General features: G+C 40.8%; 1 protein-coding gene across 1 annotated transcript in view; it reads left to right on the top strand.

Moving 5' to 3' along the window:
- The window catches only part of LOC126480731 (cytochrome b-c1 complex subunit Rieske, mitochondrial), a 31931-nt gene extending 17882 nt beyond the window's left edge, over positions 1-14049 (top strand). The window contains exons 4-5 of the mRNA XM_050104001.1: positions 391-539; positions 13848-14049. Coding sequence (XP_049959958.1) covers positions 391-539; positions 13848-13987 — 289 coding nt within the window. The 3' untranslated portion in view covers positions 13988-14049. The remainder of the gene's footprint in view (positions 1-390; positions 540-13847) is intronic.
- The last annotated feature ends 1579 nt before the right edge of the window (positions 14050-15628 follow it).

The following is a 15628-nucleotide window of genomic DNA, read 5'->3' as shown; positions in this document are numbered from 1 at the left end:
TACAAATATTACAAAAATACATAAACAAAACTAAATTAAACTTATATTCACCTGCAAACTGGGCTGACACTGGTGGATGGGTGACGCTTCAATTTCGTCCCACTACATGACCTGCACTGGTTTGTTTCATCAGTGCTGCTCTGCTCACAATGCCTCGCTGCTCTGCTCTGGTCATGCCATGCAACTCCACTTAACCACAGCCTGACTCCTACATAATAGAGGTTTCTTGATTAGAAGTAGTCAGTTAGAAACTGTTAAATGTCCAGTATATATGTAACATAAGTTGCTCTATTTGCCTATAATTATGTGTAAATTTTGTCAAATTGACATAGTATTTATCACAATATTTATGATGCGTTTAACTACCTGTTTTGTGTTTGTCTTTCCCAGAACGGCAGAAGAAATTCAGCAAGAACAGAGTGTAAATGTAAGCACACTAAGAGACCCTCAGCATGATAATGAAAGAGTGCAGAAACCAGAATGGCTGGTTGTACTTGGAGTGTGCACCCACCTTGGCTGTGTACCCATTGCCAATGCAGGTAAGGTTTTAGCACATATTTTGTTAACGTTGTTTTTATTGTCATTTGGGACTGAAATGATACTGTAGCAGGTTCATTGCTCTTACTTACAAGGAGGGCACAACTTGGGAATTCAGATTGGAATGAGTCTTGGTTGGCGTGTGGTTTACCTAAAGGATGCTATCCTGTAGGAGTAATAAAATACCCTTGCTTGCCAACCCCCCCAAAAAAATTTCAAATTTTTAAATGCATTTTATGCACCAGTTTAATGAACACCTGAACTTCTGTAAAAATAGCTCATTGGTGGCATGCTTGATTTTTAATCTGATGATCTAGATTCATTTCCTGTTTTCGTCATCATTTTTTTTTTCAATTTGGGGGAGGTGACCAAACAGCGAAGTCATCAGTCCCATCAGATTAGGGAAGGATGGAGAAGTGTCATGCCCTTTCTAAAGAACCATCCCAGCATTTGTGTGAAGCAATTTTCGGGAAATCACAGAAAACCTAAATCAGGAGGTTTTAATGTGGGTTTACACTGCTGTCCTCCCAAATGGGAGTCCAGTGTGTTAACTGCTGGACAACCTTGTTCAGTTTTTGTTATGATTAAGATTTTTAAATTAAATGAATAACCAAAACTATTGTCAATAAAATAGTTAATGATTTAATTTTATATATGATCCAGCTGTTGGTTAGACCTAACAAAAAGAGCTAAAATTAATATTGATTTTAAAATTGTCAAGCAATAGTAATTTTTTTTTAATGAGAGGTAAATACTAAAACAGTGCTGTTGTCATTAAAAAACCATTAAGGTATTATTCCCGTCCTCCCCCCCCCCCCCCCTCCCCTCCCCCAAAAAAACTGTTGTTACATGTGAATGGGTGCAAGTTGTTCATTAGAACTTTTTTAACATATTTATTCCATGGAAGAGTTTGACTGTTGGTCTGTTTCTGGAATATTGCTGAGGTTGGAGTGCTCATATTGTTATAGATTGTTGAAGTGAATAGGTCTGTTAATAAGAAAACCATTAATGTATCAGAAGTTGGAGATGAAATTACTCAGGATTACATATACAGTGGAAAGTTGAAGTTACTGTTGAGAGATGTGGTTGTTCATTACATAGGCTTGCTGACTGGTGATAATTCAGTTGCACCAAAATCTTCAACTTAGATTTCTCATGAAGCAGGGTTGATAAGAAATGCACAATCACAGTGTAGATATTGCTTTTAGAATGAATCTGTTGCTGTGCATTGTTGTTTGCACTGTTCTGAAACTTCCTGGCAGACTGGATCTCAGGTGGGTAAGGTTCACCCCAATAGCTCAGATTGAGAGAGCATTACACTTGAAGTGCAAGGATTTTAGTCAGTGTAGCATGTACTTTTAATTTACAAGGATGCTTCATAACAGTACATACTGTGTATCAGAGTGAATTTTTCATTCTGCCACAAAGCGTTTCATCAAAAATCTTTCCTTGTCAGTAAGACCCATTACCATTTTGTTCCCTACATGGCTGATTCACTTTTTCTCCTTGCAAGTTTCAAGAAATGAGATTGCTTATTTTTATGATAGTGGCATAATGCAAAGGTGTTTTTTAACTTACAGACCTGTTGCTGCCAGAAAGCTGACTGTAAGTCATTGTAAAAGTTTTGGTGTTAGCATTAATTTGATATGCCGGCCGCGGTGGTCGTGTGGTTCTAGCGCTGCAGTCCGAAACCGCGGGACTGCTACGGTTGCGGGTTCGAATCCTGCCTCGGGCATGGATGTGTGTGATGTCCTTAGGTTAGTTAGGTTTAAGTAGTTCTAAGTTCTAGGGGACTGATGACCACAGATGTTAAGTCCCATAGTGCTCAGAGCCATTTGAACCATTTTGTACAAAACCTTTCCCTTAAAAAAAAGTGAGAGTGAGGGTGGTGATATTTCACCCAAGGCTAGTGTGGAGTCTTCCAGTAGACATCGTGGGCTCACCTTTTCTTTAGGATTTGATCAGCTAGCGTGTCTTTAGATTTCAGAGTTTTGAGAAATTCTTTTTAAAAAAAGGAAGCAGTTGGTTCCTCTGAATGAAGAACATTAACTCTGAATTTGTCAAATTGCCATTGATGGTCCTTTTCAAGAATGCAAACAATCTACCATTGCTGATTAATCCAGTTTCACCCAGTATATCTTCAATAACACTCAAAGCCTCTGAGGAATTAAGTTTTTAGAAATGGTTTGCACACTTGATTTACCATTCAAGATGTGTGGCCCAATTGCAGCCCTGAAAATGGGTCACTGGAATGTGTGTACTAAGAATCCCTTCCATTCCTCTGTTGTATAGTTAAATACTTGTCTCATAGATCATATTCACAATAACTGCTATATTGTGGAATGTACAGGCCATATTTACCTGACAATAAGACATCCCCTTTTTTAAAGATGCTCCTTGGGAAATCTTTATTTTTATCAAACTGTGACTGATCACATTTACAAACTGTTCTCTTGATGTAAGGTATCGTAAGACTGGCCTAAAAAAGTTAACACTGTTCAGCTGTGGTGTATTGTTACATTGTTTGACACTATATGCAAGTTGTTTTTCATTAAATGCCATGGAAAATTGCTAAGCTAGTGCTGTTCTAGATCCTTTTAAGACTCACCATCTTTATCGTCACACATGAGCACATGCTTGCTGTAAATTCTGCACATGCAGTTTGAAAATTCCTCTTTCTCCCCAACAGCTTCATTCGAATATTTGGGAAGCCTTAATCATGTTTCTTTCAAGCGCAGTAAACAAACTGCTGCTCCAATTCACAAATCCTTTCCTAATTCGACCCCCTGAAAGTTCAGCATGCAGAACTGGTTATCTATAATATAGCCTTAATCTTACGCTACCTATGAACATTTGCTTCTGTAACATCAAATTGTCTACCTGTTTCTGTTCTTTTTAAGTCCTGGATCACTCTGCTCAGATTTTTCAGTGTCGTACAATACCAATCATCATTTACGGTGTTCCCTCACAAAAGCTTACCACATCAATTCCAGAAGGCACTTGCACACATTTTAGGAAAACAAAGCCACCGGGAGACAATTTTGTTCAGTGGCAAGCAAGACATTTGAGAGAATTGATGTGAGAGTTCTGGAATTGCTTGCCACACTCCATCAGTTCTCATGTCACCAGGGATGGTTAGCCACTATGATCTTTGCTGTGAATACAGATTTGTCCTTCAGCATGTGGCATGCACCATTATCTGACTGTACTGATTATAATGATGTTCCTTTACGCTTGGCACAATTGGTGACAGATGTCGGCTGGAGATTGCTTCTGAGTGTGCAAAAATCGGATAACTGCACGAACCTTACAGTTGGTGGGAGACCACAACAATTACAAGATTGAAACTACACTGTGTTATTTTCACATACCTCCTCTCTACTCCTGTGCATGTGCATTCCTATCCGACAACTCATGCCATCGTTGGATGTGATTAGAACTTTCTTTCTGAATACACCTCATATGTTATCATCTTGGCTCCTTGGTGGTGAACTGGTCAAAATAAGAGCACTAAGAGGCAACAGTGCACTTCTTTATTTGTTGCCAAACTTGAAAATCAGCAGTGCTGTTGAGCAGTAGCTGCCGTAGCGCCATTGTTGAACATTGTATTTCATTTATTACGCATGTGTTTTGGGCATTCTGTGTGAACATATACAGGGTGTTTCAAAAATGACCAGTATATTTGAAACGGCAATAAAAACTAAACGAGCAGCGATAGAAATACACAGTTTGTTGCAATATGCTTGGGACAACAGTACATTTTCAGGCAGACAAACTTTCGAAATTACAGTAGTTACAATTTTCAACAACAGATGGCGCTGCGGTCTGGGAAACTCTATAGTACGATATTTTCCACACATCCACCATGCGTAGCAATAATATGGCGTAGTCTCTGAATGAAATTACCCGAAACCTTTGACAACGTGTCTGGCGGAATGGCTTCACATGCAGATGAGATGTACTGCTTCAGCTGTTCAATTGATTCTGGATTCTGGCGGTACACCTGGTCTTTTGTCTGGCGAATAGGGAGGCCAATCCACGCCGCCTCCTGTATGTTTCGGATAGCCCAAAGCAATCACACGATCATCCAAATATTCATTCAGGAAATTAAAGACGTCGGCTGTGCGATGTGGCCGGGCACCATCTTGCATAAACCACGAGGTGTTCGCAGTGTCGTCTGAAGCAGTTTGTACCGCCACAAATTCACAAAGAATGTCCAGATAGCGTGATGCAGTAATCGTTTCGGATCTGAAAAATGGGCCAATGATTCCTTTGGAAGAAATGGCGGCCCAGACCAGTACTTTTTGAGGATGCAGGGACGATGGGACTGCAACATGGGGCTTTTCGGTTCCCCATATGCGCCAGTTCTGTTTATTGACGAAGCCGTCCAGGTAAAAATAAGCTTAGTCAGTAAACCAAATGCTGCCCACATGCATATCGCCGTCATCAATCCTGTGCGCTATATCGTTAGCGAATGTCTCTTGTGCAGCAATGGTAGCGGCGCTGAGGGGTTGCCGCGTTTGAATTGTGTATGGATAGAGGTGTAAACTCTGGCGCATGAGACGATACGTGGACGTTGGCGTCATTTGGACCGCAGCTGCAACACGGTGAACGGAAACCCGAGGCCGCTGTTGGATCACTTGCTGCACTAGCTGCGCGTTGCCCTCTGTGGTTGCTGTACGCGGTCGCCCTACCTTTCCAGCACGTTCATCCGTCACGTTCCCAGTGCGTTGAAATTTTTCAAACAGATCCTTTATTGTATCGCTTTTCGGTCCTTTGGTTACATTAAAACTCCGTTGAAAACTTCGTCTTGTTGCAACAACACTGTGTTCTAGGCGGTGGAATTCCAACACCAGAAAAATCCTCTGTTATAAGGAATAAACCATGTTGTCTACAGCACACTTGCACGTTGTGAACAGCACACGCTTACAGCAGAAAGACGACGTACTGAATGGCGCACCCACAGACTGCGTTGTCTTCTATATCTTTCACATCACTTGCAGCGCCATCTGTTGTTGAAAATTGTAACTACTGTAATTTCGAAAGTTTGTCTGCCTGAAAATGTACTGTTGTCCCAAGCATATTGCAACAAACGGTGTATTTCTATCGCTGCTCGTTTAGTTTTTATTGCCGTTTCAAATATACCGGTCATTTTTGAAACATCCTGTATTAGAATTAATGTCTCTCCTGTAGAAGTGTATGAGTATTTGTCCATTTGTAAAGTCAATTAAGTTCTGACCACATTTATATTCTGGTGAACTGCAGTTTAAACATGGTAGATGTTCACAAAAAGAAAGGTATGCTCGTCACTACCCTCCTGACATACTGCTGTGCTGGTGCCAATGCACCCCATCCCACCCTTCTAAAATCATCAAATTACATCTGTGTGAGATCTCAATTACCGAAGCTTCATCTGCAAATGTAATACAACCCCAGTAACAAGCTTCAATTCAGTGTAAAAATGTTGATCTCCAGAATGAAAGCTTTATCTGCAAATGTATGATTACCCATGTTCCCTTCCCCCAAAAGACAAAGCAAGATAATAAGCTCTCTTATTGTTGGGTAAATATGGTAATGCAGAATTGATCCCAAGAATGGTGCCTTGAGCAAAACTGCAGTTCTAGCTGGGTGTCGTGATTTGATTTCAAATGGCTTTTGTAAATGTGCTTTAACAGAGGTCTTTTGACAGTGAGCGGGTGTGCGTGCGTTTTAGTGTTTGTGCAAATAAACAGACACAACACTTATAAAGTAATTATGCTTACCATAATATCCCTTTTTTTTCTTTTTTGTGGGGGGAGGGGGGGTGGATAAATAAATGTTGAATTGCTGTTTAATCAGGCACTTTACATGTAAATAACATCAAATTTTACTATTGTTTGTACTCGCTTGTACCTGTAAACAGGCTCCCCACCCTCACCACAGAACTTTTTGAATTTCGTTATTGAACCATAGTTCATCTTTTCTGTTCTTAGTCCACTTAACTTGGCACTTACTTCTCTGGAGTTTGATTTACAACCAGTTTAAACTTTGCCCACAATTCCTGTACATCCGTCATATTGGAACAAAATTATGTCCATTCAGTGCTTAAACAGGATGCTAACTACTGTTTATCTGTTGTATCCAGCATAAACACTTTCCTCAGTTTCTTGGTAGATTTATTTCAGTAACTGTTGTTGCTGTGATTACATCATGGTTACTAATCCCTGCCTATATTGGCACTGTGAAAGTTGTAGCTATGTTGCATGTGGGTTGTCAGACTAGCTGCTCAACGCAGTTTCTGTAGAATGTTCTTGGAGTCAGTAGGTCCTGCCTGTGTGTGGGGGGGGGGGGGGGGGGGGGTAGAATAGGCAGGTTGTAAAATAAAAGGGAGTGAAGGAAATGAATATTCACAGAAAAGAAATGCTGAGACCACAAATGTTAACGTAAATTTAGGCCAGGTGGGTGACAAAAACCAAGCATGTGTTGTGATATCAGTTTCCACCAGCAGAGTTCTGAAGAACTCATGTCAGGAAGGAAAAGCCAGCTAACGTGCGGTGAAACAGGCACTGAGGTCATGACTGTCAGATTGTAGAGCATGCTCAATAACAGGATATTGTGTTTTGCCTGTATACCCCCTCTGTCTATGACCATTCAGACTGACTTTGACAAAAATGTCAGTCAGTACAGTGACGAAATGATAGGAGAAACCAAAGGTGATGTGAAGGATAATACTGTTGTGATTAATGCTGATGAAACTTGTGACGGAATTGGAGGATACTTACTTGCAGTTTTATTTCGGACAATGACTGGAACATCACAACAGAAACTGTATCTGGCTTCTTTTACTTTTTCGAAGTTGCTAACAGAAGTACTTTGCACAGGTCATAGTAGACACCCTAAAAACCTACAGCATTAAACGTGAAAACTCTGTAGGTTTAGTATCAGAATCTGCTACAAACATTTCTTACACATGTGACATATTGATTGGAGACAGCTGAATACATTCACTTGCTGGAATCGCAAAGTGAAGTTAGATGACATTTTCGTGAAAGAACGAAGAGAGCTAAAGTGGTGAAAGTGGCATTTGTGCACTCCCTCAAAATGAAAGGTGCACGCCTTCAGTTCCTTCAAGAGAAATTTGCTCGCCTGCCAAAAATACTTTTTCCCCTATCTAATAATCACAAGATGGAATTTTTAGTTTCATGCAGTACAATACTTGGACACACACACCAGCAATCATCAAAATTTTCAGATCATTGCAAAATGAAAATGCTGCCATTGAACTCATTCTTGATCATTTAAAAAATGAAGCTGCATATTCTTACAAAGCAAATTTGTAAGTGACAGATGTGCTAGCATTAACACCACTATTACGACACTAGAAGGCATTACTTACCCATTTGCACATTTGTTATGGAAACATGATAGTATCAAATTATTACTGAAAAATTCTGAAGATTATTTTTCAACAGGCACTGTTCAGACACATTTGAAAATGAGGCACAGAAAGCAGTTGCAAAGTATTGTCTCAAATCTGCTGCCATAAGTAGTTTACAAAGGCTATATAAACACACAACACACAGCCCATCTTATATATATGAGCTGCTCGGGGGAACAAAATGGTAAGCGCCAAGATCAAAGTTTTGAGATACAGCGCATCTAAAGTTTCAACTGATCTGCAAATCTGAATAATTATTATTTTTTTTTTTTGAAGAGTCCTTTTATTCTGTAGTGATTCTAACATCTATCTTCTACTATACAGACATAAATGGAACTCAGAACTGACTAAAACAAATGAAATATACAAAAATTATTACATTACCATACACCATTAACAACACATAGTGATAGAATATTACATATTAAATTTTACAGTAAGTCTTCAACACTTTACTGAAACTGCAAAATCATTCATCACTCTCACTACTAATGTCTTTTTCATCTAAAACTGTTGGCTTTAGTGACAGGAAAAATCCATTGTGAACAGGAGGTATGTAATTTAGGAGCGACAGGACGTCAGCAACTTTCTTCTTTTCAATAAGCCTTGGCCCATTGTATTTAAGTCGAAGCGTAGGAACTGGTCTTTGCCTTCCACGTTTCCTGAAGTTTATTTCATGCCAAATGTCATGACAAAATGTCTCGCTGATGAATAAAAATGATGGATATTCGGAGGTCACCTTCCACCTACATACTTTCCTTAGGTTGACACCTCAACCATCAACTTTCTTCTTTCTGAAGACACACTTCTTTAGAGTGTCGTATTTGATAGAAATCCTCTCTTTTCATATTATATACAAGCAATGGATTCTCCTTAGCCGACTTCGTGATGATCTCGCACCACTGATCAGGACTGTACACATCTTGTACTTGTCAGCGAACGTAATTTTCAGTTGTACTTCAGGAACATAATGGTATGTACGTGCACTTACCATTATGTTCGTGAAATGTACTAAAGACAGTATATTTACAAAATAACATACCTCTGAGTCATCCGAATCGTTAGGAATGTATTGTGGATCCCTCTCGAAGATATTAGTATCATTGGAAGTATACTCCTCGTCTTCTGCCATGTTCACTGTAGCCATAATCTCGGAGATGTTTTTACTTGCCGCCATTCTCTCTGTCACTTACCATTATGTTTCCGCAACAGACGGACAGTGGCGCTTACCATTAAGATCCTCCCTGACATCTGTTCAGTGAATTTGGAACTACTGGTAAGTTTACTGCATTGTGCATCCCACAGGTGGTGTCATTAGCCATACACGGCGATGGCGCTTACCATTGTGTTCCCCCGAGCAGCTTATTTTTTTATATATATATATATATACAAAATTCAAGCTTTCGCAACAAACAGTTGTTTCATCAGGAAAGAGGGAAGGAGAGGGAAAGACGAAAGGATGTGGGTTTTAAGGGAGAGGGTAAGGAGTCATTCCAATCCCGGGAGTGGAAAGACTTACCTTACGGGGGGAAAAGGACAGGTATACACTCGCTTGCGCGCGCGCGGACATGCACGCGCACGCACACACACACACACACACACACACACACACACACACACACAAACACACACACATACATACACAAGACACAAGCAGACATTTGTAAAGGCAAAGAGTTTGGGCAGAGATGTCAGTCGAGGCGGAAGTATAGAGGCGAAGATGTTGTTGAAAGACAGGTGAGGTATGAGCGGCGGCAAATTGAAATTAGAAATTAGCGGAGATTGAGGCCTGGCGGATAACGAGAAAAGAGGATATACTGAAGGGTAAGTTCCCATCTCCGGAGTTCTGACAGGTTGGTGTTAGTGGGAAGTATCCAGATAACCCGGACGGTGTAACACTGTGCCAAGATGTGCTGGCCGTGCACCAAGGCATGTTTAGCCACAGGGTGATCCTCATTACCAACAAACACTGTCTGCCTGTGTCCATTCATTCGAATGGACAGTTTGTTTCTGGTCATTCCCACATAGAAAGCTTCACAGAGTAGGCAGGTCAGTTGGTAAATCACGTGGGTGCTTTCACACGTGGCTCTGCATTTGATCGTGTACACCTTCCGGGTTACAGGACTGGAGTAGGTGGTGGTGGGAGGATGCATGGGACAGGTTTTACACCCGGGGCTGTTACAAGCATGGGAGCCAGAGGGTAGGGAAGGTGGTTTGGGGATTTCATAGGGATGAACTAAGAGGTTACGAAGGTTAGGTGGACGGCGGAAAGACACTCTTGGTGGAGTGGGGAGGATTTCATGAAGGATGGATCTCATTTCAGGACAGGATTTGAGGAAGTTGTATCCCTGCTGGAGAGCCACATTCAGAGTCTGATCCACTCCCGGAAAGTATCCTGTCGCAAGTGGGGCACTTTTGTGGATCTTCTGTGGGAGGTTCTGGGTTTGAGGGGATGAGGAAGTGGCTCTGGTTATTTGCTTCTGTACCAGGTCGGGAGCGTAGTTGCGGGATGCGAAAGCTGTTTTCAGGTTGTTGGTGTAATGGTTCAGGGATTCCGGACTGGATTAGATTCGTTTGCCACGAAGACCTAGGCTGTAGGGAAGGGACCGTTTGATGTGGAATGGGTGGCAGTTGTCATAATGGAGGTACTGTTGCTTGTTGGTGGGTTTGATGTGGACGGATGTGTGAAGCTGGCCATTGGACAGATGGAGGTCAGCGTCAAGGAAAGTGGCATGGGATTTGGAGTAGGACCAGGTGAATCTGATGGAACCAAAGGAGTTGAGGTTGGAGAGGAAATTCTGGAGTTCTTCTTCACTGAGAGTCCAAATCATGAAGATGTCATCAATAAATCGGTACCAAACTTTGGGTTGGCAGGCCTGGGTAACCAAGAAGGCTTCCTCTAAGCGACTCATAAATAGGTTGGCGTACGAGGGGGGCCATCCTGGTACCCATGGTTGTTCCCTTTAATTGTTGGTATGTCTGGCCTTCGAAAGTGAAGAAGTTGTGTGTCAGGATGAAGGTGGCTAAGGTAATGAGGAAAGAGGTTTTAGGTAGGGTGGCAGGTGATCGGCGTGAAAGGAAGTGCTCCATCGCAGCGAGGCCCTGGACATGTGGAATATTTGTGTATAAGGAAGTGGCATCGGTTACAAGGATGGTTTCTGGGGGTAACAGATTGGGTAAGGATTCCAGGCATTCGAGAAAGTGGTTGGTGTCTTTGATGAAGGATGGGAGACTCCATGTAATGGGTTGAAGGTGTTGATCTACGTAGGCAGAGATACATTCTGTGGTGGCTTGGTAACCAACTACAAAGGGGCGGCTGAGATGATTGGGTTTGTGAATTTTAGGAAGTAGGTAGAAGGTAGGGGTGCGGGGTGTCGGTGGGGTCAGGAGGTTGATGGAGCCAGGTGAAAGGTTTAGAGGGCCTAAGGTTCTGAGGATTCCTTGAAGCTCTGCCTGGACATCAGGAATGGGATTACCTTGGCAAACTTTGTATGTAGTGTTGTCTGAAAGCTGACACAGTCGCTCCGCCACATACTCCCCGACGATCAAGTACCACGGTCGTGGAACCCTTGTCCGCCGGAAGAATGACGATGGATCGTTCAGCCTTCAGATCATGGATAGCCTGGGCTTCAGCAGTGGTGATGTTGGGAGTAGGATTAAGGTTTTTTTAAGAAGGATTGAGAGGCAAGGCTGGAAGTGAGAAATTCCTGGAAGGTTTGGAGAGGGTGATTTTGAGGAAGAGGAGGTGGGTCCCGCTGTGACGGAGGACGGAACTGTTCCAGGCAGGGTTCAATTTGGATAGTGTCTTGGGGAGTTGGATCATTAGGAGTAGGATTAGGATCATTTTTCTTCGTGGCAAAGTCATATTTCCAGTAGAGAGTACGAGTGTAGGACAGTAAATCTTTGACGAGGGATGTTTGGTTGAATCTGGGAGTATGGCTGAAGGTGAGGCCTTTGGATAGGACAGAGGTTTCGGATTGGGAGAGAGGTTTGGAGGAAAGGAACTACTGAATTAGGGTGTTGTGGTTCCAGATTGTGTTGATCAGAATTTTGGGGTTTTGGGGGGAGTGGAGCTGGAAGTGGGAGATTGAGTAGATGGGAGAGACTGGGTCTGTGTGCAATGAGAGGAGGTTGAGGTTTGCTGGAAAGGTTGTGAAGGGTGAGTGAATTGCCTTTCCGGAGGTGGGAAACCAGGAGATTGGATAGTTTTTTGAGGTGGAGGGTGGCATGCTGTTCTAATTTGCAGTTGGCCTGTAGGAGGATGCTCTGAACAGCCGGTGTGGATGTGGGAGAGGAAAGACTGAGGACCTTTATTAAGGATAGGAGTTGACGGGTGTGTTCATTGGCTGAGTTGATGTGTAGGTGAAGGATTAGGTGGGTGAGGGCAGTGGATTGTTCAGTTTGGAACTGGTAAGGGTTTTTACAGAAACATTGGCGAGCTCTTCAGCTCCGAAGCTTGTGGTGCAAAGCTGTATTTGAACGATTCTGCTGGGGAAAAAAATCGTAAATGGAAAGTATTCCACCTGACATTTTTTCTAACCATTCCATCAACGTCATATTGACTATTTGAGATGTGATGAGAAGCCTGATATATTGAACCTTCTACTCTGTGAAAAGTGCTTTATCTGCGGTTTGGGTACCTGTCAATAGTGGGGATGCATAGAGGTACTTCTCAATGTACAATTTAGTTGTGGCAGTAGGTCAGTGAAGCCCGACATTATTGAAACAACTTCAGTGATTGCATTCAATAGATAAACATTTGTATATAGGCCTTAAGTGTGTGTTAATTTGAATGACAACTAACACTGTGGAGTTGTGTTACGGAAAGAATGTTTTCTCTATTTTTTAAAGGAAACTGAATAATGAAATAGAAAAAATATAAGTGCTAAATTCAAATTTTAAAATGCTAAAATTTCAATGTTTATTTGCTAATTTCATGTAGCTTTACCAGTGACTTACATTGATTTAGATTTTATAGGCAGAACTGAAGCTTGTAACACAAGAAATAGTTGTTTTTGCGTGTTCTCAAGAAAATCTGATTTTACAGTATAGCTGTTAACCCTCTGTGAAACAGATCACTGCTTCTACTGATGAAGTCCTAGTGGAGAGGCTACACTGGCAAATATTTGCCATTTTACAGCTTTTCCACTTGGAACCTCAGTTACAAGCATATGCTGTAGAAGATATAATTCTATGCCTTAGCTTTACATATCATAATCCAATGTCAGCCCCGAAGAAGACCCTTACAGACCTTGCAACATTAACCTGATTTCTATAGCTGTTTTCCAAATCTAGGCTTTCTGCAATGTCTAACAATGTTCAGTTTGACCTGCAAATCTGCTCTTTTGCATTAGATGTCACATCTTCTAAAGACCAGTTATAACTTCCCTGTCTTCAGGAACAGGAAGAGAACCTCAACAAGAAGTCATTGGATTGTCACATGAATGCTCCACAAAGTTGTGGACTGCATCCACAAATGTCTGTAGGAATGGTATCTCCTTGATGACTGCCAGTCCAGTGAAGTTACTTTTGAAAGTAATTGACAAAAATTGCACTGTAATGGGTTTTATAAATAAAATATTTTTTCATTGTTTAGTTTGAAATATGTTGCTCTGCAAAATTATGAAGTGATCCTGTGACATGTTAATTCTTCTGTGGCCTGTATTTTGTTACATGTGCTGTGCTCTGCATTTCGTAATGTCAGAGGTTCATTAAAATGCCTTAAGTTAGTATGTATTTTGTTTACAAAGTTAAGCTTCTGTATATACCCTTACATTCACTTAATATATTGGTATGTGCTGGTTTTCAGTAAGTGTCAGCCTCTGTAAAAACTGTGATGTTTTAAACAAATGAACAGTTCAGGTATTTTCATTACTACACCACTTTCTTTCAGGTGACTTTGGTGGATACTACTGTCCCTGTCACGGCTCTCACTATGATGCATCAGGTCGTATCAGAAAAGGCCCAGCACCTCTCAATTTAGAAGTTCCAACATATGTGTTTCAAGATGAAGGAACCTTAGTTGTTGGCTGATTTTACTCATAACTACTAGCATGTATTAGTTATGTGAAGTAAATCATATGTTCCCAAGATAATTAAGTTATTGTTCAGTTATATAGATATGTACATATTACCCTTTATTGTTCCTGATATGAAAGAAAACTGAGTTATCAATTGGTCTGTGGCTCTTAAAGTAAATATGAATCACTGTATATGTTGCAACACTTCCTTTTATGTACATTAATTAAAATACTTTTTTTAATTATTGGAATAGTTGATTAAATGCATGCATGGTTTATCTTTGATAGAGTACTGCTCAGGGATAAAGTAATCTGCTTCTGTTTAGACTGTTGGTCATAATTACTTACATTGACATTTTAAAATGGAGTATAAAGCCTTTCAGAATATACCAGTAAACTCCCCAGTGTTATCAAATTATCAAACACTGAATGAGTTTAGTCTGAACAATTTGTGCTCAATTTTAAGGAAAGTTTGTTTCTCCCACATCTCGGTGTTTATCTCCAGTGCTTTTTGTGATAGAATAGTATGATTTTGCAGGTAAATTCAGTGATATATGTGGATACTGTCTGCAAAATGTCTTGCAAATATAGGAGTAAAGAAGTTATGAATTAAAACATCATGCATGGCACTGAAGTTTTACTGAATGAACAGGGAAAATGTAGCAAGTGATAAACTTTTACCAGTGAGAAAAAGTTTTGTAAAGGTTTCAAATTATGTGTAAAGTTATTTGGCAGCTGCAAAGTGCTCTCATCCTCAGGTACTGGAGGAATACACACTGATTAATTTGTGCAGCATGAGTTATACTGCCTCAGAGCAAATATTCTATGTTCAATATTAGATCGGTGTGTAAGTTTGTAGTATTTTTGTTTTGCATGTTGGTATTCCAGTTATTATGGGTTTGTTTATTGATTCTCATTTTTTATTTGTTGTTCGCTGTTGATGTTTTGACTTTACATACTGTCATTTAGAGATAGTGAGTGGAGCTATGGACATTAGAAAGTGGAATGACAAGTGGACAAATCTGAACGTTTCTGACCTATTCTTCTGTTTGAGTTCAGTAGTGGGGTGACAACAAGGGAGGCAACCAGAAACATTTGCGCCTTGTATAAGGATAATGCCATTGGACAGAGCAAGGCAAAAAAGAAAAGGTTTTCTCATTTTAAGGAGGATCATTTTGACATTAGTATGTCCTCATGTTTGGGAGACCTCCAGGGTTTGATGAAAATATTTTTAACTCATTTTTCCACAATGAGCCACATCAGTATACTCGAGAACTGGCAAATGTGATGAACCATGATCATTCCACCATTGTAAGACATTTGCGTGCAAACGGGAAGGTTCAAAAATCACAGAACTGACAGATGGCCATATGTGTATCTCTGCTTGCTCGTCATCAGTTGGGTCAGGAACAACAGTGACTATTCTTATCCTGTATTGTCACAGGTGACAAGAAATGGTGTCTTCATGCTAATAGAAGGCCAGCTCCCCATACAAAGACCTGTGTGCATCCACAGAAGATAGTGGTATGCATCTGGTGGAACAACAATGGTATGGTGTACTACGAATTACTTCGCTGATGTGTAACCATCAATTATGACACAACTGAAATGTTTTGCCAGATGCAGTCAAAGAGCAATGGCCAGGAAGATTGCG

Source organism: Schistocerca serialis, chromosome 5 (genome assembly GCF_023864345.2).
Source record: "Schistocerca serialis cubense isolate TAMUIC-IGC-003099 chromosome 5, iqSchSeri2.2, whole genome shotgun sequence".
NCBI lineage: Eukaryota > Metazoa > Arthropoda > Insecta > Orthoptera > Acrididae > Schistocerca > Schistocerca serialis.
This window is presented reverse-complemented; position numbering and strand designations above follow the sequence as displayed.